At 39.5% G+C, this 27346-nt stretch overlaps 1 protein-coding gene across 2 annotated transcripts in view; it reads right to left on the reverse strand.

Moving 5' to 3' along the window:
* LOC124794885 (putative glycerol kinase 5) overlaps nt 1-27346 on the reverse strand; it is a 405885-nt gene that overhangs the window by 81522 nt on the left and 297017 nt on the right. For both annotated transcript variants that reach the window (XM_047258580.1, XM_047258581.1), the window contains one exon: nt 7740-7866. In XM_047258580.1, coding sequence (XP_047114536.1) covers nt 7740-7866 — 127 coding nt within the window. The remainder of the gene's footprint in view (nt 1-7739; nt 7867-27346) is intronic.

A 27346-nucleotide genomic window follows, 5' to 3' on the forward strand; every position in this document is an offset into this window, starting at 1 on the left:
GGGAAGGAAGAAGGGTGAAGGAAAAGGACTGGAGAGGTCTAGGACAAGGGGTAGATTTCAGAAAAGTCACCCAGAACCACATGTCAGAGGAGGCTTACTAGATGGGATGTCTTTCATTCTCATCCTGTCCAGTAAAGTCTCCCCTGACGTGTGGTTCTGGGTGACTTTCCTGAAGTCTACCACTTTTCCAGGATCTCTCCAGTCCTTTTTCATCACCCCTCTTCTTTCCCCTTCAACTCTTCTGCCTGAAGAAGGAGCCACTGGCTCCAAAAGCTTGCATAATTATAAACATTTTTTATGTGTGTGTTCTGCCACCGCTTGGTGACTAGATTTTTTTATCCATCCAGTTATATTATACAGTCAAAAATGGATATTTTCATTGTTTAATGTTTCTTATTGCCTTATTCATATGCACCTATGGCTCTCCTCATTTGTTTGGAATCCGATGCCACTTGACTTTTGTAAGATAGTGATCTGAGTTTTGTGCTCTTCCTAGCCTTGATGTTCATTATCTCTCCAGTGTTTGTCCCACTGGCTGCTACAGGGTCAGTCTGTAATTCCCCGAGGTGGGTGCATGAGATTGTTCATGTCTTTCTCTTACCCACTTTGGCCCTGAAGTGTGTTGTCATCAGTCTCATTTTGTGTCCTCAACGAAGTTCAGTTAATCTTTCCTCATTTTTATTTGTCCTCAGGTGTACTGAATATTCACCTACTATTCCCTTACGTTCCCCTCCGGTCTGTACATTACAGTAGTGGAAATCAGTATAAAGGCAGGGTTTCTACAACAGTAATAGTACAATGTCTGTAGCATACTGTATTGAATTTGACATGAAAGGAGTAGATACATGTAAGACATAAACAATTATCACGAAATTACATAGTTCCTTTCATGACATGAGTACCAAAATAAGGTGTTTGTATTTCATGGTTAGAAACTGTCATGTTGTGTTATTGCATTGTTGGTACTTTGTCCGATTTCCATTCCTCACAATTACCTCAAAAATTCTCTTCTGCGTCAATTTTGTTAGGTTTTGTAGTTCTTACAGTGAAACTGTTGCCCCCTCTTCTCGTATCGCACTTTTCAGCTCACGTACGACCTCAGATTGCCTTCTAGTATGATAAACATGCCTTGCAAGTATTCCCCAAAGGTTTTCCATGAGGTTCATATCTGGACTACGTGCAGGCCAGGGCAAGACAGATATCTTTATCTTCAAACGATTTTTTGGTTGCAGCAGGAACATGCACAAATGTATTATCTTGTTGGAACATTAGACTTCTGTTCCCTAGGTCCTCATACATTCTAATCAGTTATGTCCCTAGCATCTCAGTGTGCATGTTGTAGTGTTCAGTCAACAAATGCACGAGTTTCCTTTAGTGCAGAAGACTGCCCAAATCATAACACTTCCACCACCAAAATTTTTGCTCATTCTTACCTGTGCTCTGTTCTCAGATCATGCCAATAGTACTGAAATTCATCAGACCCATATAAATTAAACTACTTCTCTTCAGTGAAAATCACTCTATCCAATTGTATGCCCAATCTACTGAAATTATCAATCGCTGTGCTTGAACAGTTCAACTTCTTGGTTATTTGATGGTTAGAGAGGCCCATTTCCATGTACACACTGATTCTTGCTTTTTCATCTCATAATCACTGTTTTACATGTGGCATTCTACAGTCCTGGTTTATGGACACAACACGCACTGTCACTAATGGTGTCTGTTTCCTTTCTGCAGTAGAGGCACATGTGCACACACTAACAACACAAAGAGCCAACTGCCTTTATAATGAGTTTCATCCTCTACTACCTGAATTGCTGGTATACTGTACTACTGACATTAAATGCAATACCATTTGTCTGTGTTTGTCAGTATACTGGATTTGATACTATTACATGTAAACTGTGTACAACTGTTCGAGCTGACAATGTTAATTTTCCTACAAATATCCATGCCTTTATACTGATTTCCACTACTCTATAATTGCCTATGATTATCTTCATTTGTCTGTGAGGTGTGCTTTTCAGTACAGTCCTATTCCCTATATATGTGAGTGAGCTTCCATGTAATATTCATCAAGAAGAGTTGGCACTTTCTGCAGACAACATTAGTGTTATAATAAATCTTATTAGAGGGAAAGCAACAGGCGGAATTGTTAATGATGTTTGATAAATTATTAATTAGTTCTCCAAAAACAGACTTGCCTGAAATTTTGAGAAAACACACAAAACTACATTCAGTTATGCACAACAAACAGATTCATACCAACAATTCATGCAGCACATGAACAGGAGTTAGCAAGCAGGGTAGAATGTTCCAAATTTCTGGGTGTACATATAGATGAAAACTTGAACTGAGAGAAGCATATTACTGCACTGCTCAAACAATTATGTTCAGCTGCTTTTACTCTTCATACAATTGCTAGTCTTGGAAACAAACAAATCAACCTCCTAAAATATTTTGCATATTTCCTCTCAATTACAGCTCATGGAATAATTTTCTGGGATTACTCATCACTTGGATACAAAGCACTGAGTGCTCAAAAGTAAGCAGTATGTGATGTTCACTCGCAATCATTTTGTATGTATCTCTTCATGTAGTTAGGCATTTTAACTGCTCTTTTGCAATACATGCAGGATGTAAAAAGACTATGCATATAAAAGTTTAGAGTATTTATAGGAGATTAAAAAGAAACAAATTCTTGTGCGACAAAAATGTTACATGTGCACTGTTTCCCCACTAGATTCCATGAAGGTTTTGATAATAGCGATGTTCAGAAATGCTGTTGAAACTGCCACGTGATGGAAACTGTTTTAGGGATGTTGGTGGAGATGTTGTCTGTTTACATTAATGCACAACTGACACCTGGGTGCTGATCATTTTGTAACATGCTGAAAACAACCAAGTATTTCACGAATAATGACTGCACTTTCAGCCAAAGAGGCAACCAGCTCTTCTCTCTTGGTATCTTGTACACCAAGTGCTTCATCTCCCCACAACAAAAGAAGTCCATAGGTCAGCAACACCTCTAAAACAATATTCATCACATGGCAATTTGAACACTGTCTCTGAACATCACTAGCATCAAAACCTCCATGAACACCTAACAGGGAAACTGTGCACCTGTGACATTTTCATCACTCAAGAAAAGTATTTATTTTTCTCTCCTCTAAATACACCATAATTTTGTGTACATATAGTTTTTTACACATTATATATTTACTAACAAAATTCATTATAAATAATCAATCACACTTTGACAAGTTACACACTACCTAGCTTTCAGAACTTTCAGATGGACGTACACAAAGATTGAGGGGTAGGTGTAAAAGAAAATAGGTCAGAGATGACACACTGGTAAGCAATATGTCAGCTTCGGTCCCGAGATGATAAGGACACAGTGAGGAGTAAAGATACACCAGGGACAAGAGAGATGAACAGTGCTACTAAGAACTAGGAAATGGAACAAAAGTCATAATAAATGCAGTATAAAGGAGTCCAAGGATGAATATCAATATTCATGGATATAACAGGAATGGCCATGTGAAGCAAAAATGTATAGTAAACATGGGTTCTAAAATGCATACTTTAACACCCACGAGCATTACTTCATCATTGATACTGTGAAACAATGCACTTCTACTGCAAGCTCTTTGCTTTCCGTATTTTGAGAGATGGCAGTGTGGAACAAAACAAAAAATATAGTTCACTGAATATCAGCTCTAAATAGAATACCTCAAGAGCTTCTTCTGTGGAGGAAGCGCTCATAACTCTTAAGGTATGCATTTTAGAGCCCATGTTTAATGCACAATTTTTTTCTTATTTTGATCCATACATCCTTCTCCCAAAATATGGAAAGCAAAGTGATTGAAGGCGAAGAAGAGGTCATAGCACTTAATGCGTTTTAGAGTCCATGTTTAATAGACATTATGCTTCGAAAGATCATTCGTGCCATGTTGCTGAAGGTTGACCATTCCTCCTAGGACACCCTGTATGTGTATATATAATAAAAAGTATAAATAAGAAAGAGAGGAGGGATATGATAATGGAGATCAAGCACAGGAGTCGCTGGATGGAATGATGTGAAAATTGTATGTGTGTATCAGCAGTACTACAGATTTCACCTCCTGAGGGTATGAACTGGATAGTAATTCTATCTCATAATTTATGTATGCTTAATTGAATTCTCCTTTCATTGAAATTACATGAAAATCTTCTGCACAAATTGGATGAAAAGATGTGCACAAAAATACCTGGATTGCAGAAGGAAAATTTTGTAATTTGTGTGGATGATGCACCTGCCCACAAAAGTGTTTTGGCAATGAGAAGTAGTAAAATATATAGTGTACAAACTGTTGGTACATATACTATATTCACTGAATTTGGTAACCTCTGAATCTTTCTATTCCCATGTCTAAAGAAATTCATGTTTTGACAATGTTTTGAATTTACTAAAGAGATACAGCAGTGGTAGGCAGGTATTTTGCAGACACACTAAAATTGCACTTCAGGGGCTGAATATATGCAGTGGAAAAATCTTACAAAGTACATTAATAAAAAAAGTTGACTGCCCAAAAAAAGGCATAAAAAATACAGTCTTTGCTGACAGAATGAGGAACTTCCTTCTTGGCCTCATACAGGGAAGTAACAATGGAATAACAGTGAAGAGAGAAAATCCAAAATAATAATGAGCAGTAGATGCTCAGTTTGACAAAAATGGGAATGACGGATATAAACAGAACAGAAATGCTTAGGAAATACAAGCAACAATGTAACTATTCTCACCGTAGATGAGCCAACTGGGCCTGATCAACAGTCATGTCATCCATCAGCCAATGGCATCATGTGAATGCAAATTGGATGGAGGGGGGAGGGAGAAGGGGGGGGAGTTTTCATCATCACACTCCTGACCATTGTCATATTAGCAGATACCACTACTACTCAACCAAGTATCTTCTCATCTGACAGAGTGCACCCCATTCCAGTCCTCCCTTCAAGAAAAATTCCCTGGCAATACTGGGAATCAAACCCTTGTCCCCCATGTGGCAGTCAGCTACATTTACCACTCAGCTCCAAGGCCGACGAGAAATACAAGGATCTAATGGAAATCAAAAGTCTGTCATTTCAAAACGGATATAGGAAGAAAATAGAGGAGAGTGCAACAAGAAGTATAACAATAATTAGAAAGTGACAGGAAAAATCAGGAGGAGAGAAAAATGAGGAAAAAAGAATGAATGGCTTTGTACATAAAGGGACAACAGAATACTGACAGAAACATAGGTATAGACACAAAGAAAGAATGGCAATTTAGAAGAAAACAAATAAAAGAGAGGAAAAGGATGTCATTGGACAAGAAACTAGGAATGAAGAAAATTACGACTAGTGGAAGGTAACTGAGCAGTATGTGTTCATGAGCTGTCTCCCATATTTGAACATCATATACATAGGTGTTGGAAGAGATTGTCCACATAATTTCTGCAGGGGAACAGGACACCAATGCCCTCCTGTTACATTCCACGGCATGCTCCACTGTTGCTACTGTTTATATTTTGACCTCCATTTAGATCAATAATTTACATATATTTATCAACTAGATGTGTTGCCAACAACACTCTTCTTATCGCACTGTGTAAATAATCACTTGCTCAAATCGGAATGCTGGCAGATAATATAGTATTTCCAGAAGTCAAGTCACAATTTCTGTATTTCGAGCCAGGTACTCATTCTGGTAATTCCTTTCATCACTTATACATAACCATGAATCAGTAAATTTTTCACTGTGGATGTTTATATTTGCACTGTGATTAGTGTGAATATATTGGAAAGGTCTCATACTTGTTCTACTGGGCAGTATTATCATAGTTTTCACTAAATAAGATGATAGAATGTTTCATTACAGTTAAAATGTCTCCAAAATTTTTTAATGAAGGGTAACAAAATTTAAATAGCAACCATGTCCCTAAAATCCAGAAACCAGTGTAAAAATTGTTCATTTGAGCATAGTATCACTGTCTAAACTGCTTAGGTACAGAATTCATAAATACATGGCCTTGTTCCTGCCATGTAACTGACACAGAAGTAGCATAAAATTAATTATACAGCATGATTTTTCCACTGTGTTCAAACTCTAGGATTTGACAAATGAGAGGACACAGAACAAAAAAGTTATAGTGAACTTATGTTCAGAATTGCATAGGTTCCATGGCAGAGACTATTTATTCAACCATACTTTGTTACTGAGACTGCAGTCTAATATGCACTGTACCATGCAGCCACAGCTACAGTATACATGACTTCCTCCTAGAGGGTGGTACTGTTCGTCATATGCCATGCCCTAACACTGTCTTCTGCCATAGTAATCGGTAATGTTGTATTTGATTCACTTCTCTTGCTGACTCACCTTGTAATGGATGTGATACAGCGTTGTACACAATGGTTCCATATTCCAGTCAAGAGCTTGTCGACATAGTGTTTATGTATGGAAAGACAAATGGCAACGGGTGGCGGGCAGCAAGGTTGTATCAGGAGACCTATCCCTGCTGACAACAACCACAGCATTCATTGTTTGCGACAGTGTTTCACCTTTTCTCTGAGACTGAGTCATTTCAGTAAGCAGGAAACCATAAAGGATGTACCAAAAATGTTCTGACATCAGACTTGGGTGAAAATGTGATTAACAATGTGGAAGGCAGCTGCCATGTCAGTACAAGGCAGTTGGCCCATGAGTACAGAGTAAGCCAGAGGACTATGTGAAATATTCTCCATGACAATTGTTACTAGCCTTATCACTTACAGCATGTGCAGGGCTTACTAGCGACTGACTTTCCACATCAGGAGCAATTTTCTCTCTGGTTTCTTCACCAGGCAACCATGATTCTTGCATTTGTGTCATCCATCCTATTAATAGCTGAGTGGTATCTCCAACTTTCATAACATTCATCTACGGGATAGTATGCAGAACCTCCATGGTATGGTGACAGTGAATCATCAGCATCGGTGCAGCAGGAGTGTGTGGGCTGGGATAATTGGCGGTAGTATTTTGGGGCGAGTCTTCCTTCCAAGTCGCCTAACAGACCGGAACTATTGGTGTTCCTTGTGGGTGACTTTGATTCCTGCTTGAAGAAGTGCCATTGATGATTCGAAGGGTTATGTGGCTGCTACATGATGGTGCTCCAGCCCGTTTCACTGTTAGCACCCAGACACATCTCAATTATGTCTTCCCTGGTCAATGTATTGGATGAGGGGGTCCAGTTGCATGGCCTGCTCATTCACCGTATCTCAACAAGTGCAATTTCTGGTTATGGGGTCATCTCAAAAGTATTGTGAATGCAGAGCCCATTCCAGACATGGAGACACTGGAGCAGCATATTCATGCTGCCTTTGACATTGTTCGGATGCAGCCTGGGCAATGTGAATGTGAGAGACAGAACACGCTACGGCACATACACACGTGTTGAGGCACATGGAAACCATCTTCAACACATACTATAGCTGTGGCTGTATAGTACAGTGTGTATTAGACTGCAGTCTCTGTAACAATGTATGATTGAATAAATGGTCTCTAGTATGGAAACCATGTATATTCAGACATAGCTTCATTAGACATTTTTTGTTCCGTATCCTCTCATAGATCAGTCCCTATAGTTTGTACACAGTGGAAGAAATCAACCTGTATAAAAATTTATTATAACAGAATTGTTAACAGCAACAGCAGATAATGTGTGTGCTCATAATATTACCTGCTACAGATGCATGTGGTGTTTGTCCAGTATTTACATTAAGGAATGTTCCAGTACCCAAAGTAACCTTTGCATCCCCTCTGCTAAAGCAGCATGACCCAAATGTTGATGCTGCCTGATCAGCAATCTGTATAACAGGTAAGTGATACCAAATAAATATTAAATAGCAGAAAATGTTTAGTTAAATCTGTAAAAATTATGTGTCAGTTACACATATCAAAACTGATGTGTAATCTGAGTAAAACTGATTTAGATACAGATCACTAAGAATCTAACAGAGTTTATGTAATTAAATGTGCAATGTTCATGTTGATAGAAACTTGAGAAAGAAATCAAATTTAAAATAACTTACTATCAATCACAAAGGCCACTATAGTCATGCTTGTAACACCACTCACTGCAGAACCTGAAATGAAGTATTACCAACCCAGTTTTTGTTTTGTGTCTTATAATTCTCATGGAATTTCTTTTGCAATCTTTTTCCTGCAATTACTGGATATGGTGGACAGTTTATGAATAAATGTATGCAACATGGCAGAATTTACTTTTCATTCTCTTAATAAGTTATTTATTAATGCTAAATTTGGTTTGTATGATCAACTTTCTTGTATGCACGAAAATCAATATTGTAACACGGATCAGTATGCTGTACCAACGAGGGGAAGCATCACAATGTTCACAAGTGGCAATGATTGGCTTAGAACACCACTGTATGCTTTCTGAATACAGAATTGATAATACAGACTCACTATAGATGTAATCATTTTAATTACCAGAAACTGACTGCTGCTTTGTGCATGATTCCTATTTATAGACATGCATAGCACAGAAATCACAAAATGGTAAAATACAGGTTTATTAGATTTTAGACATTAACATGAAAGATAAAAAAGGTGGGAGACAGAAAAATATAACAGGCAGTTATGTTGATTTGTTTGACCAAAAGCTGTACAATTAGAAAATGACACAGTAGTAGGTCTTATTTTATGAGAAAGAAGTTTTCATGTACACTTGGATTCCAAAGTTCACCAAGAATTATCTGGTAAATTACATTTCACAAATTGAATAATTAACAAACAGACATGTTTTTTTTAGTAAAAGTATACATTTTTGGAAACAGAAAAATCAGGGGTACAAAACTCTAAACATGGATTTTGGAAAGAATTACATTTTAAGCTTGGAAAATTCTGGAACACAAAAAAATATGAATATAAATAATTTGAGATCTCAAGTTTTGGAAAAAATAAAACTTTTGTTTCAAAGAAAAAAATAAAAGCTTTCAAATTAGCTCTGACAATCTTAAAACCAACAATTTTAGCAGGGTGGCCCCTTGATGTGTACCCTGTTTACTGCTGTCGCACTTTATGAACATTTCTTTAAATAAAATGTTACCACATGAATTAAATATAATATTGTTGTTGTCAGCCATTTGTAAACTACACTGAATAATTGGAGAAAATACATTTTTAAATGTTTAATGCCAAAGCTGCTATTTATTTACTAGCTGACTAGTTTTAGGTTTGCCCATATTCACAAGCCACCTATTACAGAGAACAAAATTTGTTACTAGTGTATATGTCCAGTGTATACAATAAAGATATCAGGAAAAATATGTTTCATTTGGTAACTACTAACATATTTTGTATTTTGGATATTTTTATTTTTATTTTATTTTATTGCAAGTTCTGTTGATCCTGATAGCAATGGAGTTGCAAGGATATGGAACGAATCAGTATTTTTACAATGTTAATAATACAGCAGCACACAATATGGTTAATTCATGACAAAACTCATTGTAACAACATGGGGCACTAGAAGAAATAAAAAACATATTACATACATCAGAAATAACACTTATATGTACACAGTCAGATTAACAATATCAAAGTATTTGAGCAACAATATAACATTACAGCAACAAATAGTTTCATTTATGCTTACATTGCATGGCTAACTTGGTTGTATGATAAAAACTTGCTCCTATGTACTAAAAAATTCACTAATTGAATGACTTTTGTATTAGGTATTCCTTCAGTCTGCTCTTCAACTTTGGTGTTTCAGGAGCAAGACTCTTAATGACACTGGGTAGAGCATTGTAAATTTTGATGCCTGTATAATTTACTCCTTTCTGTACTAGGGTATAGTTTGACTGGTTACTATGAAATTCATTTTTTGATCTTGTGTTGTGACCACGATATTCACTATTGGTTTTAAAGAGAGAGTGGTTTTTATTAATGAAACATACAAGGGAGTATATGAGATGAAATATCGTTGTAAATACCTGTAGTTTCCTAAAGAGACTCCTGCATAAGTGCATTGGTTGCACACCACTCATATGTACTTCTGAGCAATAAAAACTTTTTTTGCCAAGGGCTGGCTGCCCCAAAAGATGATTCCGTAAGCCAAAAGTGCATGGAAACATTCAAAATAATCAGCTCTTATGGATTCCTTATGTGTGGTTGATGCAATTTTGCATAAGGCAAATGTTGCAGAATGTAGCCGTTTTTCTAGATCTAGGACATGGTTGGACCAATTTAGCTTGCAGTCTATGTACAACACCCAGAAACTTAGCCGAGTCGACTTGCTTCATTTGTTCCAGAATGAGATTTTCACTCTGCAGCGGAGTGTGCGCTGATATGAAACTTCCTGGCAGATTAAAACTGTTTGCCGGACCAAGACTTGAACTCGGAACCCCTGCCTTTCGCGGGCAAGTGCTCTATCAACTGAGCTACCCAAGCACGACTCACGCCCCATCCTCACAGCTTTACTTCTTTATTTGTTGTCCATTACATTCTATATTTACATCCCCCAGTTCTTTATGTGCCACGAGAAACTGTGCATAATGAGTTTTTTTATATTAAGAGAGAGTCCATTACAGTTAAACCATTTCAGAATGTCATCGAATGCATTGTTCACAGATGTTTCCCAGTTGTTTCCTGTTGCTTTGTCAACTAGAAGAGAATTATCATCAGCGAATACGGTGAAATTGCTCAATGAGGTCGTGTAGTGTGGGAGGTCATTTATACACATATCAAAAAAAGTTTTGCATCACCCTGGTTCCCAGAACTCCTGAAGACAGATGTCGACTGCGGATATTGTATCACAGACACAGTCCCTTTGACTGTTCACATATGACACTAAACCCACCCAAACAGGAGGAACAGGCCTAGTACTTTGTCTGACATCTTCATGGTGAATGTGGAAAATATATTTGACCTGTTGCTTCAGTTAGAAGCTGGAGAGCCTCAAGCAGTTGCAGGTGTATACAGGGCACAACAAATGTTCAGCAGCAAATTGAAAAGTAAGAATGTAGGGAAATCAGTAAAGAGAAAGAAAGTGTTGTTGTTAGGTGGTTCCCATGGAAGAGGTGTTGGTCAACTTTTGCAGGATGAACTAGGATCAGAATACCAGGTCACCAATGTTTTTAAACCTAGTGCTGGTCTGGAGCAGGTGACAGAGGATTTAGGGTCACTTTGCAAGGATTTCCTGAGTGGGACAGGTAATAGTAGTGACAGAGAGCCTGGGTACAGTATAGAGTGTGACCTGGCAAAGATTGCATCAGCATCGAAGCATACTAGTGTTGAGTTTGTATCTGTTCTTGAGTGCCATGACTGACCTCATTTGAACTCTTCCGTCAAGAGAGTTAATTTGGAGTTTGAACGGTTGCTTATGTCGGGTGCACAGTCACACATTGGTGTGGTTCCTGTTGATTCTCTCAATAGGTGGGATTATACTAGGCATGGCCTTCACCTCAACAAGAAAAAAAAGGGAAGGGAAGGGTAAACTGGCTGGGAAAATAGCAGGAAAGTTGGGGGGGGGGGGGGGAACTGTCATGAGTGATAAAATACCAGTGGTTATAGGGTTCAGAAAAGACCGTTTTTTAAGGTAGGGAGGACACAAAGAAACCAAATTTTAAGAGAGGTTAGGAGTGAGACAAACCTTCAGTTTGAGAAAGAAACCAAAAAACATAATTCTAGCTTATTACATCCGCATAAACAGCTATCGGTTAAGAATTTTCAACAGTCAGCAGATATTTCAATTCTACCCAATTTTAACTCAGTCAGTGTGAAATGTCAGCTATCTTTATTGCATCAAAATGTTTGAGGACCGAGAAATAAAATTAATGAATTAATTGTCTGCATAGATGAGTTAGAGTCTTCAAACCCAACTGACAATCTGCCTCTCTGAACATCATGTGACCACTGGTATAGAACTTTTAAGTGTTACAGGGTTTAGGTTAGCATCTCACTTTTGTAAAGCAGAAATGGAGAAAGGAGGAGTTTCCACATCCATCAGAAACTGTCATAAATTTAAGAACATAGACATTCACAAATTTTGCCGAGTACAGCATATGGAAGCATCTGCAACAGAAGTAGAATTTCACAAAAATCCTTCATACTATTAAGTATATACTGAGAACCTGCAGGTAACTTTAATCTGTTCATAAACCACCTTGAAGCTGTACTGGTCCATTTAACTACCAAAAACAAAGAAATAATAGTTGCTGGTGATTTCAATGTAGATTTCCTTAAAGACTCTCCCCATAAGAACTTATTTGAGTTAGTAACACTATCATTCAACTTAATTCCCACTGTAAAGTTCCCCACTAGGGTAGCCAATCGATCACAAACAGCCATTGATAATACCTTTATAGAAAAGTCCAATGAACAAAATTATATTACAAAACCAATAGTCATTGCACTCTCAGATCACGACATGCAGTTCCTTCTGTTAAATGTTAATATCGAACAGGATATAAAATCTGTTAAATCTGAGGTCAAGAGGGTAATCAATAAGCCAAAAATTGATTATTTTAGGGCACCTCAGAGGCATTCACTGGACTGATGTTTACTGTGCTCATGGCATGAAGGAAAAATATAACACTTTTGCTAATAAAGTGCTTACCGTATTTGAACACTGTTTTCCCCCAAAACCCAAAACTAATGAAGGTTAGAGTAAAGTCCACAAAGAAACCATGGATTACTCAAGGAATAGGGGTATCTTGTAAAACAAAAATAAAACTGTATCTGTCAATCCGAAACAGTTCTGATGTTGATGCTAAAGCACATTACAAGAAATACTGCAAAATATTAAAGACTATAATACGGACATCAAAGCAAATATATTACAAGGAAAAGATAGTCATATCAAGTAAGAAAATAAAGACCATGTGGGATATAGTGAAGGAGGAGACCAGTAGAACCAGACATGAAGAGGGACAAATAGCATTAAGAGTAAATGATACATTGGTGACAGATGTGTATAGCATTGCAGAACTTTTTAACAAACCTTTTATAACTGTTACTGAAAAGATGGGGTTGTCAGGTTCTGTTGATGCTGCTATGGAATACCTCAGACCAGACATTTCAAGTAACTTCCATAATATGAATTTGACCCTCACTACCCCAGCAAAAATAATGTCCATTATAAAATCTTTAAAATCAAAGACATCTAGTGGGTATGATGAAATATCAAAAGAGTTAATTAAAGAATGTGATTCTGAGTTAAGTAACATATGTACATGTGTAACATATGTACATGTGTAACCAGTCGTTTATCAGTGGAATATTTCCTAAATTGTTGAAATATGCTGAAGTTAAGCCACTATTTAAAAAGGGAGATAAAAAAATGGCATCAAATTTCTGTCCAATTTCACTTTTGCCAGCATTCTCAAAAATTTTAGAAATAGTAATGTACAATTGGCTTTATAACCATCTTATCTTAAATAACATACTGTCAAAGTCGCAGTTCGAATTTCTAAAGGGTTCTTATATTGAGAAGGCTATCTACACTTACAGTGAACATGTGCTTAATTCATTAGACAAAAAATTGCAAGCAACTGGTATGTTTTGTGATCAGCCAAAGGCATTTGTCTGTGTAAATCACAATATCCTTTTAAGTAAATTAGAATATTATGGTGTAACAGGAAATGCTGCAAATTGGTTCAAATCTTATATCTCTGGCAGGAAACAAAGGGTGTTATTAGGAAAGAGACATGTATTAAGCTATCAGTCATCATCCAACTGGGAACTAATTACATGTGGGGTCCCACAAGGTTCCATTTTAGGCCCTTACCTTTTCTTGTGTATATCAATGACCTTTCATCAGTAACATTACCAGATGCCAAGTTTGTTTTGTTTGCCAATGATACAAACATTGCAATAAATAGCAAATCAAGTGTAGTCTTAGAAAGATTGACTAATAAAATATTTGTGGACATTAATCACTGGTTCCTAGCCAATTCTTTGTCACTAAACTTTGAAAAACACACTACATGCAGTTCAGAACTTATAAGGGGTGTTCCACGAGTATATGCCTGACATATGATAACAAGCAGATAGAAGAAGTGCACAGTGTTAAATTCTTGGGATTACAGCTCGATAATAAATTCAACTGGGAGGAGCAAACTGCAGAACTGCTGAAGCGTCTTAACAAATCTCTGTTTGTAATGCGAACTGTGTTAGACATAGGGGATATAAAATGAAAAAGCTGGCATACTATGCTTTTCAATAACTTCCCAGCAGCCATAAAAAGCTTAACAACCAATGAAATTCAGTTTAAGAGAAGCCTAAAGGAAAGTACGATATAACTTCTGCACAATTTCAGTGCAGTAATGTGTTCATTGTAAGTAAGTATTATAGTAGTTCTATTACATGTTTATTACCTTATAAATAAAAAAAACTTTTTTATTTTAATTTCAGTGCATTAGTGTTTGTAAAATGATTCTTTCATATAGTGTTCATTAAAAAAAAATTATGATCATTCCACTCGGAACATGTGAAATGGTACATTAGCTTATTTGTTTTAGTTGTAAATATTTGTGATGTATTATTGTTTTTCTGGCATGTTCTACATCCTGGAGGAACTCCTCACTGTGGATCAATTGGAATGAAAGTAAATCTAATCTAATTAATCTTGTAAATGATTTCCTTCAGGATAATGACATCGCTCGACTAGAGTGGCCAGCATGTTCTCCAGACATGAGCCCTATCGAACATGCCTAGGAGAGATTGAAAAGGGCTCTTTATGGACGACATGATCCACCAATCACTCTGAGGGATCTATGACAAATCGCCGTTGAGGAGTGGGACAATCTGGACCAACAATGGCCTGATGAAGTTGTAGATAGTATGCCACAATGAATACAGACATGCATCAATGCAAGAGGACATGCTACTGGATATTAGAGGTACCGATGTGTACAGCAATCTGGACCACCACCTCTGAAGGTCTCGCTGTATGGTGGTATAACATGCAATGTGTGGTTTTCATGAGCAATAAAAAGGGCGGAAATGACGTTTATGGTGATCTCTGTTCCAATTTTCTGTACAAGTTCCGGAACTCTCGGAACCTAGGTGATGCAAAACTTTTTTTGGTGTGTGTAAATATAAGAAACAGTATGGGTCCCAGTACTAAACCTTGAGGCACTCCAGTGTTGATTGTGCCCCACTAGGATAAAGCTGGGATTCCACTACTGTCAGAAATTATTACCATTTGTTTCCTATCTGTAAGGTAGGATTTAATCCATGTTCCCATTATTCCACTGAACCCACAGTAGCCTGCTTTATTTGGCAGAACTTCATGGTTGACAGAGTCAAAAGCTTTGGATAGGTCACAAAGGATTCCAATTGGTGCCAATTTTTTGTTAAGAGATTCGAGAAATGATCAGTGAAAAAGCAAATAGCATCATCAATTGATAGGCCTTATACTTTCTGGTATTATGTTAACTGATATGCATAATATACATTTCTCTTAATTGTGGTACCTTCATTATCCAGAATGATGTGATACAAGTGACAACTATATATTATATATAATGGAGAATTTGTACTCACTGGATTACCTGGTGTCTCATGCTCTCTTATTTAATGTAGGTGCCATAACAATTTTGACAGATGTTGATGTGAATAATTTTTATTGTAAGCTCTTATATAATTTCTAATGCATTCAGTTTACTTCATGATGTACTAATATCATTGACTACATTCTGAGTGAGAGACAGTGTTTCATCACACCACAGTAGTATAATACATTTTCCATTTCCCTTTCAAGACTGTTTAAGAGGAAAATATTGTTTCATTCATGTTTCACAGTCATTCACATAAGAACATAACAATACTATGGTATGTGGATCCCATTGACACACAAATGAAACAATATGTTTCCTATTACATAGTGCTGAAAAGGAAATGAAATTTTTTTATACAACTGTGATGTGATGGAACACTGTCTCTCATACTGAATACATTGAGTGGTGATAACACATCACACAGTAAACTGAATACATCAGAGATTATATAAGACCTTCTTTGCATAAACATCTGTCAAAATCATGACCATTAACATAATATAGTATAATAAGGTTTAAATACAATTGTGACATCTTTTAATGCAGACCTGAGTAACATTTAATTGTGATGACATTAATAGAACTGTCTACACCAAACACATCCTAAATACAGAATACATAAGTACTTACCCTGTGAACCATATTATCATCAGTACCTTAATATTCCACATTTCACACATCTATTCACAAAAAATGTTGTTCTTTGTAAGAGATGGGCATGTAAAAATGGGGACAGCCTGAAACTAGTCAGCCAGTAAATAAATAGCAGCTTTGGTGATAAACATTTAGAGATGTCTTTTCTTCAACATTTGAGAGCTGCAAGAAGCAATACACTGAAAACGTTTATATGTTAATACTAAAGTTTAATAAAATATAGCTTGAGTAGAGATTTAACAATTTTAGGTACACATTATGTGTACGCTGGAAAACAAAAATAACACTCATTTATTTAAGGAGCAGAATTAGAGCAAGTGAAGTGATGCAATCTGCTACATCTCAAAGGCAATACATTGCTGAAAATTGAAATTGCAACACCAGGAAAGATAATGAAATTTTAATTACTGCGCATATAGTACATTAGGAAGAATGATACACAAGGTACAAAATTTAGTAATGCGAACTGTCACCTCTGGCAGCAACAGTGACTCTACCTCAGCTGGGCATCAAGTCAAAGTGAGACTGGATGAGAAATATGGGTAACTCACTCCATGCAGCTTCATTTCTTCATCAATCAGAGTGGCTGGCAGGTGGTGGAATGCTAACTTTTCAGCAGTCCATGTTCATATGTTTTCATTGGATGAGAAACTTCGAGAACATGCTGGCCAGGGTAACTGTAGAACACCCTTGTACCAGGACAGGTCAGGACAGCAGAAGCAACATGCAGACTCACATTATCTTGTTGGAAGATAATGTCATGGAGACCTCCAATATAGGGGACAGCCACCACATTAAATGTCAGAACTGTAATTCCTGCTGTCCAAGTTACCAGCCATGTGAACCAGAGGTGAAAACATTGTGTACCCAATGGCACCATACACCATCACTTATATGCTGAGCCCAAGTTATGATGGTAAATGCAAATTGGCACCTTTCATTCTTCTTGGAACCTCATAAATGGGTATATTCATCCTGATGATGTATGCAGAATAGGGATTCATCAGAAAAGATATGTGGTATCACTCGTGTGTGCAGTGTTGTGACTGGCTGTACCACTGTCAGCATGCCTCTCTCTGATGACACTGGAAGAGAAGTCGTAATAATTTTTGTTGTGCTGACAGTCTGTGGTGCTTCAGACATTGTCACATTGCCCATGTGGATCCTTGTCTTGTTGTAAACAAGTCCATTTCCTGATTCCAGGTACTTTATGTGGATGGAAGACTTGGCACCCCCAAGAAACAGTATACCAGTCCTCTCGGACTTATCCATGTGTGGCCAGTGAGATGCTGCATGCTGTTGAGTATGATCCTCTTGAATCCACTGACAGGGCCATTTCGAGAACATTTTTCCACACAAGTGACATATCATTTGATGATCCCCTCTCTCCCCCACAAACATTAGTTGCATTTCATTGTACTCTTGGTAAGACCTTTAAAAGTGTATCTAAATACAGTGATTGTGAAAACTGGTTGTTTTTTCTTTTAAAATAAGTACTACATTGACACTCCTCTGTAACCGAAATGTATATCTTAATCTTATTCTACTCCTAAATATTAAAACAACAACAACTCATCCCTCCAAAATTTTATATGTACAGGGCAGCAATATGATTTGGCAGTATGACTCAAATTTATTCTATAGGCTTACTGCTTTTTAAAGGGTATTAATCTTGACAGCTTCAGTTTATGACCATTGATTTGTTGGTTCCAGACTCTGTTCAGAATGTTGAGAAAATGATGTTTTCCTGCCATGAACAAGTCTGTCATCAAGGTATATTGTAAATCATTAGGGTTTAGTGTTGTGTTACCTGCCACTAGCAAGGCTTTTCTCTCCATTTGTGACATACCAAAGGGTTGCAATAACTTATGAACTTTGTTATCCTTGCAGTGGGGGAGCTCAAAATTTTCTGATGATGGAGTTAGTTTTTGTAAGCTATCCTCCAAGACACCCATCCCTATCAGCTCCCTTCATTTAGTCGCATTCTTGTTGTGGTTGCATTTGATTTTAGGCCATAGTTCACCCCTCGTGTATCTTTGGTTAGTTTAGAGCAATATTCTTCCCAACCTTTACTTTTCTTCTTATTTTTCAACAGTGGTTTTCATTTTGCAACTATGTGTTTCAGATGTAAGTAATTTTCTAGTGTAACATTTTTCTTCATTTAGTGCCTAACGGCGATCTTTCATGCAGTCACTGTTTTTTGACATTCCACAAACCACCAAAAGCAAGGTAATTGCTGTAATGGTCTAACTATGGTCTGTTCTGTGATTGTTTTTTCACCTCTTTTCTACAGCCTCAAGACAATCATTGTAGTTACTTCTTAAGTCCCCACTGTTTTCAGTGTCAGATTATATTTCTTCCAATTTGTCTTTCTGACATTCCATTGGTATATGGGTACATGGCTGAAAGGATGCTTTAAACAGGTGTGAGAGGGATTATGATTGGAAAATGATCACAGTTAAGAGTGTCCTGTTGTACATTCCACTGACTGATCTCATCAATGAGTCTGATGCCGACTGGCATTGCTGAGGTGGACTAATGTGAGAGGGGTTTAATCATTCAGAAGTAAGAGATTTTCTTGAGCCATTAGTTCCATGAATAATCTACAAATCTACTGCTGTGCCTGGAATCCCATGCTGGATAAGGGGCTTTGAAGTTTTGTAGCTGATGTCTGATGTATTATTATTCATAGTGATTCTGTATTTGGTGCCTTGTTGAGTGACCTAAGAGATAACATTTCCAGGAAAGTATCAATTTGAATTGCACATGCCTCAGTCCCCCTGGTATGTTATTTATATTAACATAAATGCATGTGATACCCCTGCAAATAAGCAGCAGGTCCTCCAAAACCATCTGTTTTTGTCTGCTTGGACAACTTGGTAACTGGGAAATGAGAAATTAGCTTTTGGCAATATCAATGATTCACTAATTATAAATTTCGGAATAGATTTGGGTTGAGCAGGAGCCATAAGAGAGATTTTATTGCCCTTTGTGAACCTTGCATTCCACTGTAACACTGTATTCCCTGATAATTTTACTGACAAAGGTGGTATGGATGAGTAGCACTGACTTAACCTTTCCTCTGGGAGTTATTTCAGATAGCAAATACTCAATGTTTTGCCTCCCTCCTTTCATTCAGAAATTCATGTAATGAGGTCATCCAGATGTTCAACATTAGTACCCGGTGGTACTGGTTCTCTCATTTACTTTCTTGGGTGTGGTAATGATTGATGTCTATTGCAGTACAACTTAGGCCACCAGGATCATTTTTGTATTGAGCCATGGGTGTATATCTGCAACCATTCTGGTGATTTGCAATTCCACTTCTTCTCTGAAGTCATAATTCATTCTCAAGAAAATATGTAATTATTGTATGAAATTCCAAAGCTGATGCAATGGCTGTATGTCCAATGCAGTTCGGATGTGAGTAGGAATTTCACTGTACAGGTATTTTGTACAGGTCATCGTGGTAAATCTCATGCATTCCATGAGTAATAGGTATCTGTTTACACAGGTGAGCCTTCCGTAGGCATACACAGTTGATGACGATGTATCCTGACTGCTTGTGCATATGATTTTTCTCTGAACAGCTTCAGAAGCATCTCTGACATGTTGTGTAATGCAGTGAATTCATGTATTTGTCAGTGTCGTTCATATCCTGCACATAGTTTCTTGGTTGTTGCCAAGTGTGTCTGTCCACATCTGGTGCAGTATATTGGGTCAGAGCTGCACAGATGTACAAGTGGGGACTGCCTTACATGGCAAACCATGTACTGTTTGCTTATATGTCTGAACTTCAGACTGTTATAGTAGATTCTAACTGATAACACATATGATGCACTGCAAAATGTTCCCATGCTGACAGAGCTAGTAAGGAAGTTATTTTCCATAAAATATCAGAATACATACACTACTGGCCATTAAAATTGCTAAATGCAGATAATAAACGGGTATTCATTGGACAAATATATTATACTAGAACTGACATGTGATTACATTTTCACGCAATTTTGGTGCATAGATCCTGAGAAATCATTACCCAGAACAACCACATCTGACCGTAATAATGGCCGTGATATGCCTGGGCATTGAGTCAAATGGAGCTTGGATGGCGTGTACAGGTACAGCTGCGCCTGCAGCTTCAACACGATACCACAGTTCATCATGAGTAGTGACTGGCGTATTGGGACGAGCCAGTTGCTCGGCCATCATTGACCAGACGTTTTCAATTGGCGAGAGATCTGGAGAATGTGCTGGCCAGGGCAGCAGTCGAACATTTTCTGTAGCCAGAAAGGCCCGTACAGGACCTACAACATGCGGTCGTGCATTATCCTGCTGAAATGTAGGGTTTCGCAGGGATCGAATGAAGGGTAGAGCCACGGGTCGTAACACATCCGAAATGTAACGTCCACTGTTCAAAGTGCCGTCAATGCCAACAAGAGGTGACCGAGAGGTGTAACCAATAGCACCCCATACCATCACACCGAGTGATACGCCAGTATGGCGATGACGAATACACGCTTCCAATGTGCGTTCACCACGATGTCGCCAAATATGGATGCGACCATTATAATGCTGTAAACAGAACCTCATGCACCCAGGTTCGTCGTTAAGGACACCATCATAGGCGCTCCTGTCTGTGATGCAGCGTCAAGGGCAACCACAGCCCCAGGTTCGTCGTTAAGGACACCATCATAGGCACTCCTGTCTGTGATGCAGCGTCAAGGGCAACCACAGCCATGGTCTCCGAGCTGATAGCCCATGCTGCTGAAAATATCATCAAACTGTTCATGCAGATGGTTGTTGTCTTGCAAACATCCCCATCTGTTGACTCAGGGATTGACACATGGATGCAGGATCCGTTACAGCCATGCGGATAAGATGCCTGTCATCTTGACTGCTAGTGATACAAGGCCATTGGGATGCAGCACGGCATTCCGTATTACCCTCCTGAACCCACTGATTCCATATTCTGGTGACAGTCATTGGAACTCTACCAACGCGGGCAGTAATGTCGCGATACGATAAACTGCAATCACAATAGGCTACAATCTGACCTTTATCAAAGTCGGAAACGTGATGGTACGCATTTCTCCTCCTTAGATGAGGCATCACAACAACGTTTCACCAGGCTACGCCGGTCAACTGCTCTTTGCATATGAGAAATCAGTTGGAAACTTCCCTCATGTCAGCATGTTGTAGGTGTCGCCACCGGTGCCAACATTGCGTTAATGCTCTGAAAAGCTAATCATTTGCATATCGCAGCATCCTCTTTCTGTCGGTTGAATTTCACGAATGTAGCTCATCATCTTCATGGTGTAGCAGTTTTACACGCGCGCGCCCACACACACACACACACACACACACACACACACACACACACACACACGCACGCACACACTGATGACTTTGACAGGATATGGAACTTTGAACATTTAACAAAAGTTGTTCTACCAATTCATCACTCTCCACTCCATGAATAAGATCTTGACAATGGAAATTTGAATGAAGATTTTGAGTTTTCTGTCCTCCAGTTGCCAACATTATGCTGTCAGCTGCTGTCACTGCAATGGTTGCAACCTTTTTCCTGTCAATTTTGTGTTGACTGTCTGACCAAGTAACCCAGATATTTCTTGATGCCACAATTTTCCTATAGTTATGAGGTGGATGTTGCCAATATTTGACACTCTTCCATTTACAAGGATAAGTGTGATCGAATATCTGTCATCTTATAGAAGTTGATCTTGCAGATACTGTGTCTGATCGAACTCTAATTCTATGTGCTGTAATCTAGTGCACTGTTTATTTTGTGTCCTAGTTCCAATATTGTCTTAACATTTTGTACATCTTGCTTAGTTGATACATTTGCACTGCCAAGTATTTTTCTGTGCTGTTGCGTACTTCTTCCTTGCTGAGTCTTAATTTAGTCAAGGCGGCTTCAACACTCTGTGAATGTAAGTCATTTCTACATCTACTGCTCCACCATGGAGCAAACTTACAGCTTCAGTTATCATTTTTGTGATGACTGGCAGCTGCAATGCTCCAGTTGGTCACTGTGCATAGCCCTATTTCCTTGTTGTATCAGCCACTGTTAATTCTCAGTGGTGGCTGAAATTTTGAAGCTAAACTGCTACTCTCATTAGTGGGCACCAGAACTAGTCATTAATACTGATTCGACTAGCTGACAATCAAATGCAGATTGTTCACTTTCAGGCAGGCAGGTGCAGCTCTAGAATTTGGGTCTTTGATGGGTCATGGTTTGTTATTCTACACCTCCCCCCTCAGTCCTCAACACCCAAAATTCAACTTGTCACATATAATAATAATAATAATAATAATAATAATAATAATAATAATAATAATAATAATTTTTGATAAGCGTAGAAGACAAAGTAATGAATTAAAATTTAAGCCAAGGCTGGTACTTGAAGCCGAGTCTCCTGCCTACTAGGTAGATGTGCTATATACTACACCACCCCAGCATTACAGCTAATACAGCTGATACAACCGATCTTGGGCTGAGATGTGAATTGAAGTTTCCATTAGGGAGGATAGTCCATGTAGTTATGTTATCCACAATGCCAGGGATGTGCCTAGCAAGTGGGAGACCTGGGTCCAAGTCCTGACTTTGGTACAAATTTTAATTCATTACCTCAGCCTCTATCCTTATCAAAGATAAACTGAGACTCAAAAGATCTTCATGAAAATGTAATTCCATCAGATCACTAATAATTTGTTTACACCAGTGCTGAATACATGAGTTTAGTGTAACTTCTAAGAAACTGAATTCAGAGAATAACAGTTTTTGGAAAGTGTTCATCATAATATTTTAGAAGTACATGTGTCGTGCAATATTTTGATAACTACACTGCTGGCCATCCAAAATGCAACACAAAGGATGACGGACACATCACAGCCAAACCGATTTGGGACATAACACATTGTTCAAAGATAAAGTAATTCAAAATACAGCCCCATGTGAAGAGAGAAAGATGATGAAATCAGTACTGAGTGTTGTCGCCATTGTTAGCTATTAACGCTGCTACATGCCTTGTCACTGAATCAAAGATGCTCTAGATGAATTATTGCGGTATTGCAATCCATGCTGCTTCCACAAGTTGCAATAGTTAATATCGTATGACAGCAGGTGATGTATCCCAGCCCGTTGTTCCGCAATCATCGACCAGCCATTTTTGATAGGTGATCGGGAGAACAGGGAGGTCAAGGCAGCAATGCCATCTAATGGGCAATGAAGAAGTCTTGAACACTGCATGCCACATGTGGTCACACAGTATCCTGTTGCAATGTGGCCACTGTCAAGCTCTGAAGGTATGGGAGGACAATAGCCTCCAACACTTCAGAGATGTAACAATGGCTGGTTAGTGCACTGGCAATGCATAATAGGTGGTGCAGGATTGGAATCCAGTAGCAACCCCAACCACAATACCAACAGCAGGACCACTATGGCGGTGCAGAAGGCAACAGTTCAACAGTCTCTCACTACAGTGTCTTCAGACTCTAATCCAGTGATTGTGGTAGTGCAGGCAGGATTGGGATTCATCAGCAGAAACAATTTTGTTCTATTTTGTTGTCTGTGTCCATCATTTATCCCACCACTGCCAGTGCAAACACCTGTGGCATTGACTCAATGGTAAATACAGCAATGGACATGTTTCAGACAGTCGACACACTCCTGCACGTTGAATGGTCAAACTCTGACACGTGCTCACTGTCTTCTACAAGACACACTGAAGCTGTTGACGCAAAACAATTGCACGAAAGAACAATTCCAGTGCGTCCACACGGTCGTTTTTCCCACTTTATATAGCGACTGCAGGTGGCGCTATTGGCGCCTGTGATGTGCGCCTGCAGTGAAATACTAATCAAGTGCATCTCTCGTCGCCGCAAAAGTATGCCGCAAATTTCTGCTGATTTGGATGAATCCTTTGGAGTGTTGGATTTTGCGTCGCCAGCAGTGTATAACAGCAACAAATTCTCATAACGCTGACATCAAAAGTTGTGCGATATAAAATCGAAGAGTGTAGTTATTACTATGAATGTTTCACTGAACACAAGACTGCAGACTAGGCTATGTGAGCATGTAAAAGTGAGGAATGTTGTTTCAATCAGTCATTTATGCCTATGCTCAAGCAAGACATTTTTTCTTTTACATCTTCTTTGTGTGTGTGTGTGTGTGTGTGTGTGTGTGTGTGTGTGTGTGTGTGAATGAGGGGGCAGATTCTTTCCGTATTGATTCATGCAATTTCTTGTGGTTTATCGGTCCAATCTGTGGACTGTCAAACCCTGTCAGGTAGATCGTTGACAACACGTATTATATGTAAGATCACAAGTCCGGCCAGCGACTGAGCTTGTTGTGAGTGGACACAAGGAGAGTTGGCTGCTGTCCGTAAACAGCTGGAAGCTGTGTTGGCTACCGTCGACAAGCTTCTAGCTAATGCTCGAAGTTGCGGTGATGTTGGGGTGCCAGTGACGAGACCTGTGACGCCTTTTGTGCCACTGGAATACCCTGGTGACCCGGACGTTGCTGCGGCTTCCAGTACGCGTCTGACCGGTCCGTCCTCAGTCCAAAGTGGGTGTCAGACAGTGTTGGGTTCGCGTGTCACTGGGTGGAAGGCGGAAGACGGAGCAGGCTGTGCAGTCTACTCCCTACGTCTTAGCAACAGGTACGAGGTGCTTCCCAGTGTTGTTGATAACTCTAAGCCAGCACGGGAGACCTTTCCTGTTGGGCTAGCAGTCGATTTTCCTGCCCAGTCCGGACGAGTACAGAGAGTGGGTATGTTTGTCACTGGGAGCGCCAATGTTAGGCAGGTGATGGAGCCCCTCTGGAAGATAGCAGGCATGGCGAGAAAGAATTCCAGTGTGCATTCAGTATTTTTGCTGGGAGGTCTCATCCGTGATGTGGAGGAGACCCTGCCGACGGCTGTCGTGCGCACAAGGTGCAACCAGATGCGTGTAGTGGCACATGTCGGCACGAATGACGCCTTCCACTTGGGTTCTGAGGCCATCCTCTGCTCCTTTCGGCGGCTGGCTGATTTGGTGAAGGCAACTAGCAACACACGCGGGATGCAGGCTGTCTATTTGTAACATCGTATCCAGGGTTGATCGCGGTCCTCTGGTTTGGAGTAGAATGGAAGGTCTAAACAAGAGGGGTTCAGACGGCTCTGTGACGGTACCGGATGCGAATTTCACGACCTCCGCTATCGGGTGCAGTATTGTAAGATTCCCCTTAATAGGTCAGGCGTGCGCTACACGCAGGAAGCGCCTACTAGGGTAGCGGAGTACGTGTGCCGTGCACATGGGGCTTTTTTAGGTTAAGGCCTGGCCGGACAGAATGGGGCCTGGCCGTCCGGCCTGTGGCCTTGAACCGCAGCCGGCAGGCCGCACTGTTGAATCGCTCGTTATTGTATGGCGGCAGTCACACTGACAAGGGGAGGCCGCCAATTGTGAAATTCAGATTCGATTCATACTGCGCATAATAAAAGCTCATGGCCAGAGGTATAATGTGGCAAAGCACCAAGATGCACTTCTCAGCCGTTGTCGAGAAAATCGACACTTAAAAGAAACCGTTGCGGTGAAATACTCTCTACGATTACTAATTTTCTACACCGTCGTGGTGCAGCGGTAAGCGGTCGGATTCGTAATCCGAAGGTCGCTGGACCGATTCTCGCGCCATGCTACCTTTTTTTTTAAGTATTTGTTTTTTGTAATTCAAATATATAATTCCCGGCAATCAGTTGCAACAATTATGCATATAATAAGTTGTTGAAAGTCGTTTGTCGTGGAAAAACTGGCGACTTCGAACATCATTATGTTTTCCGCAAACAAAGTTGTATTTCACCAATGTTATTAATTATCTTCATAATGTTAACCACGTATAGTTAACGGAAGACGTAGAAACGATATTCCGAAACGAATACGTATAGCGTAAGTCAAACGTTCGAATTAGAATAGAGACCCCACGAACACAAACTTGCTGTGGCAGGTATGAAATATAAACTCCGTTACTCGCTCGTTTACACTTGAAGGACAGATGTTGAATGGGCCGAAACGAGCCGCCGCATAACAGCGTAGTTGCCTGCCAACTTCGAAAGAAGGTAGATGCGGTCCCTAGCGCAACTTATAACATCGTCGAAAATCAGTGCGGACGGGAGAGCTTTGGTACACCCTGTTAAACAAACGGAAAAATGGAGACGGTACAATTGGAGAGCGATCCGCCTTCACCAACATGCATAAGCAATTCATTAATAGCTTTTATATATATATATATATATATATTTAAATTACAAAAAACTAATAAAAAAAATTGCATGGCGCGAGATTCGAACCGGCGACCTTCGATTTACGAACCCGAGCGCTTACCGCTGCGCCACGGCGCTGTAGAAAATTATTAATCGTAGAGAGTATTTCACCGCAACGGTTTCTTTTAACTGTCGATTTTCTCGATAACGGCTGAGAAGTGCATCTTGGTGCTTTGCCACATTACACCTCTGGCCATGAGCTTTTATTATGCGCAGTATGAATCGAATCTGAATTTCACAATTGCCGGCCTCCCCTTGTGAGTGCGGCTCGGACGCACCGACAGCCGGCCTGCCGCACCGGCCGCCGCCGGGTTGTCACAGATTACAGATTCGTCGCAAGCCGGAGCGGCTGCTTGCCTCTGTTGGCGCACTCAACTGCTCTGTGGTCACACTGGAAGCAGCGGCGTGAGGCGGTCTTTGTCTTGCAACTCGTAGTGCATGCACACAGAAAGACTTGTAGAGGAGGTGGGAGAATACAACTTTTTGTATGATACACGCGATCCTGATTTGGAGGTAGAATACATTTGTCCTCGATATACTCTTGATAGAAAGCTGAATAGTGTTGTCACTGTGACGTCCGTAACTTCCAATATCAACTACTGTAAACTCGGTAGTATGGATCAACGATCGCCAGGAGAACTAGCGAAAAGATTGTAACAGAAGAACTGGGATCCACTATCCTTCGGGCATTTTAACCTGACAGCCTTTCCGTCTATGCTTCCAAGGCAGTTCGGAAATCCCCAGTTCTATAAATTCTTCTTCAGATTTCTTCCACATCTCTGTTG

This window comes from Schistocerca piceifrons, chromosome 4, assembly GCF_021461385.2.
Source record: "Schistocerca piceifrons isolate TAMUIC-IGC-003096 chromosome 4, iqSchPice1.1, whole genome shotgun sequence".
In the NCBI taxonomy this organism is placed as follows: Eukaryota; Metazoa; Arthropoda; class Insecta; order Orthoptera; family Acrididae; genus Schistocerca; species Schistocerca piceifrons.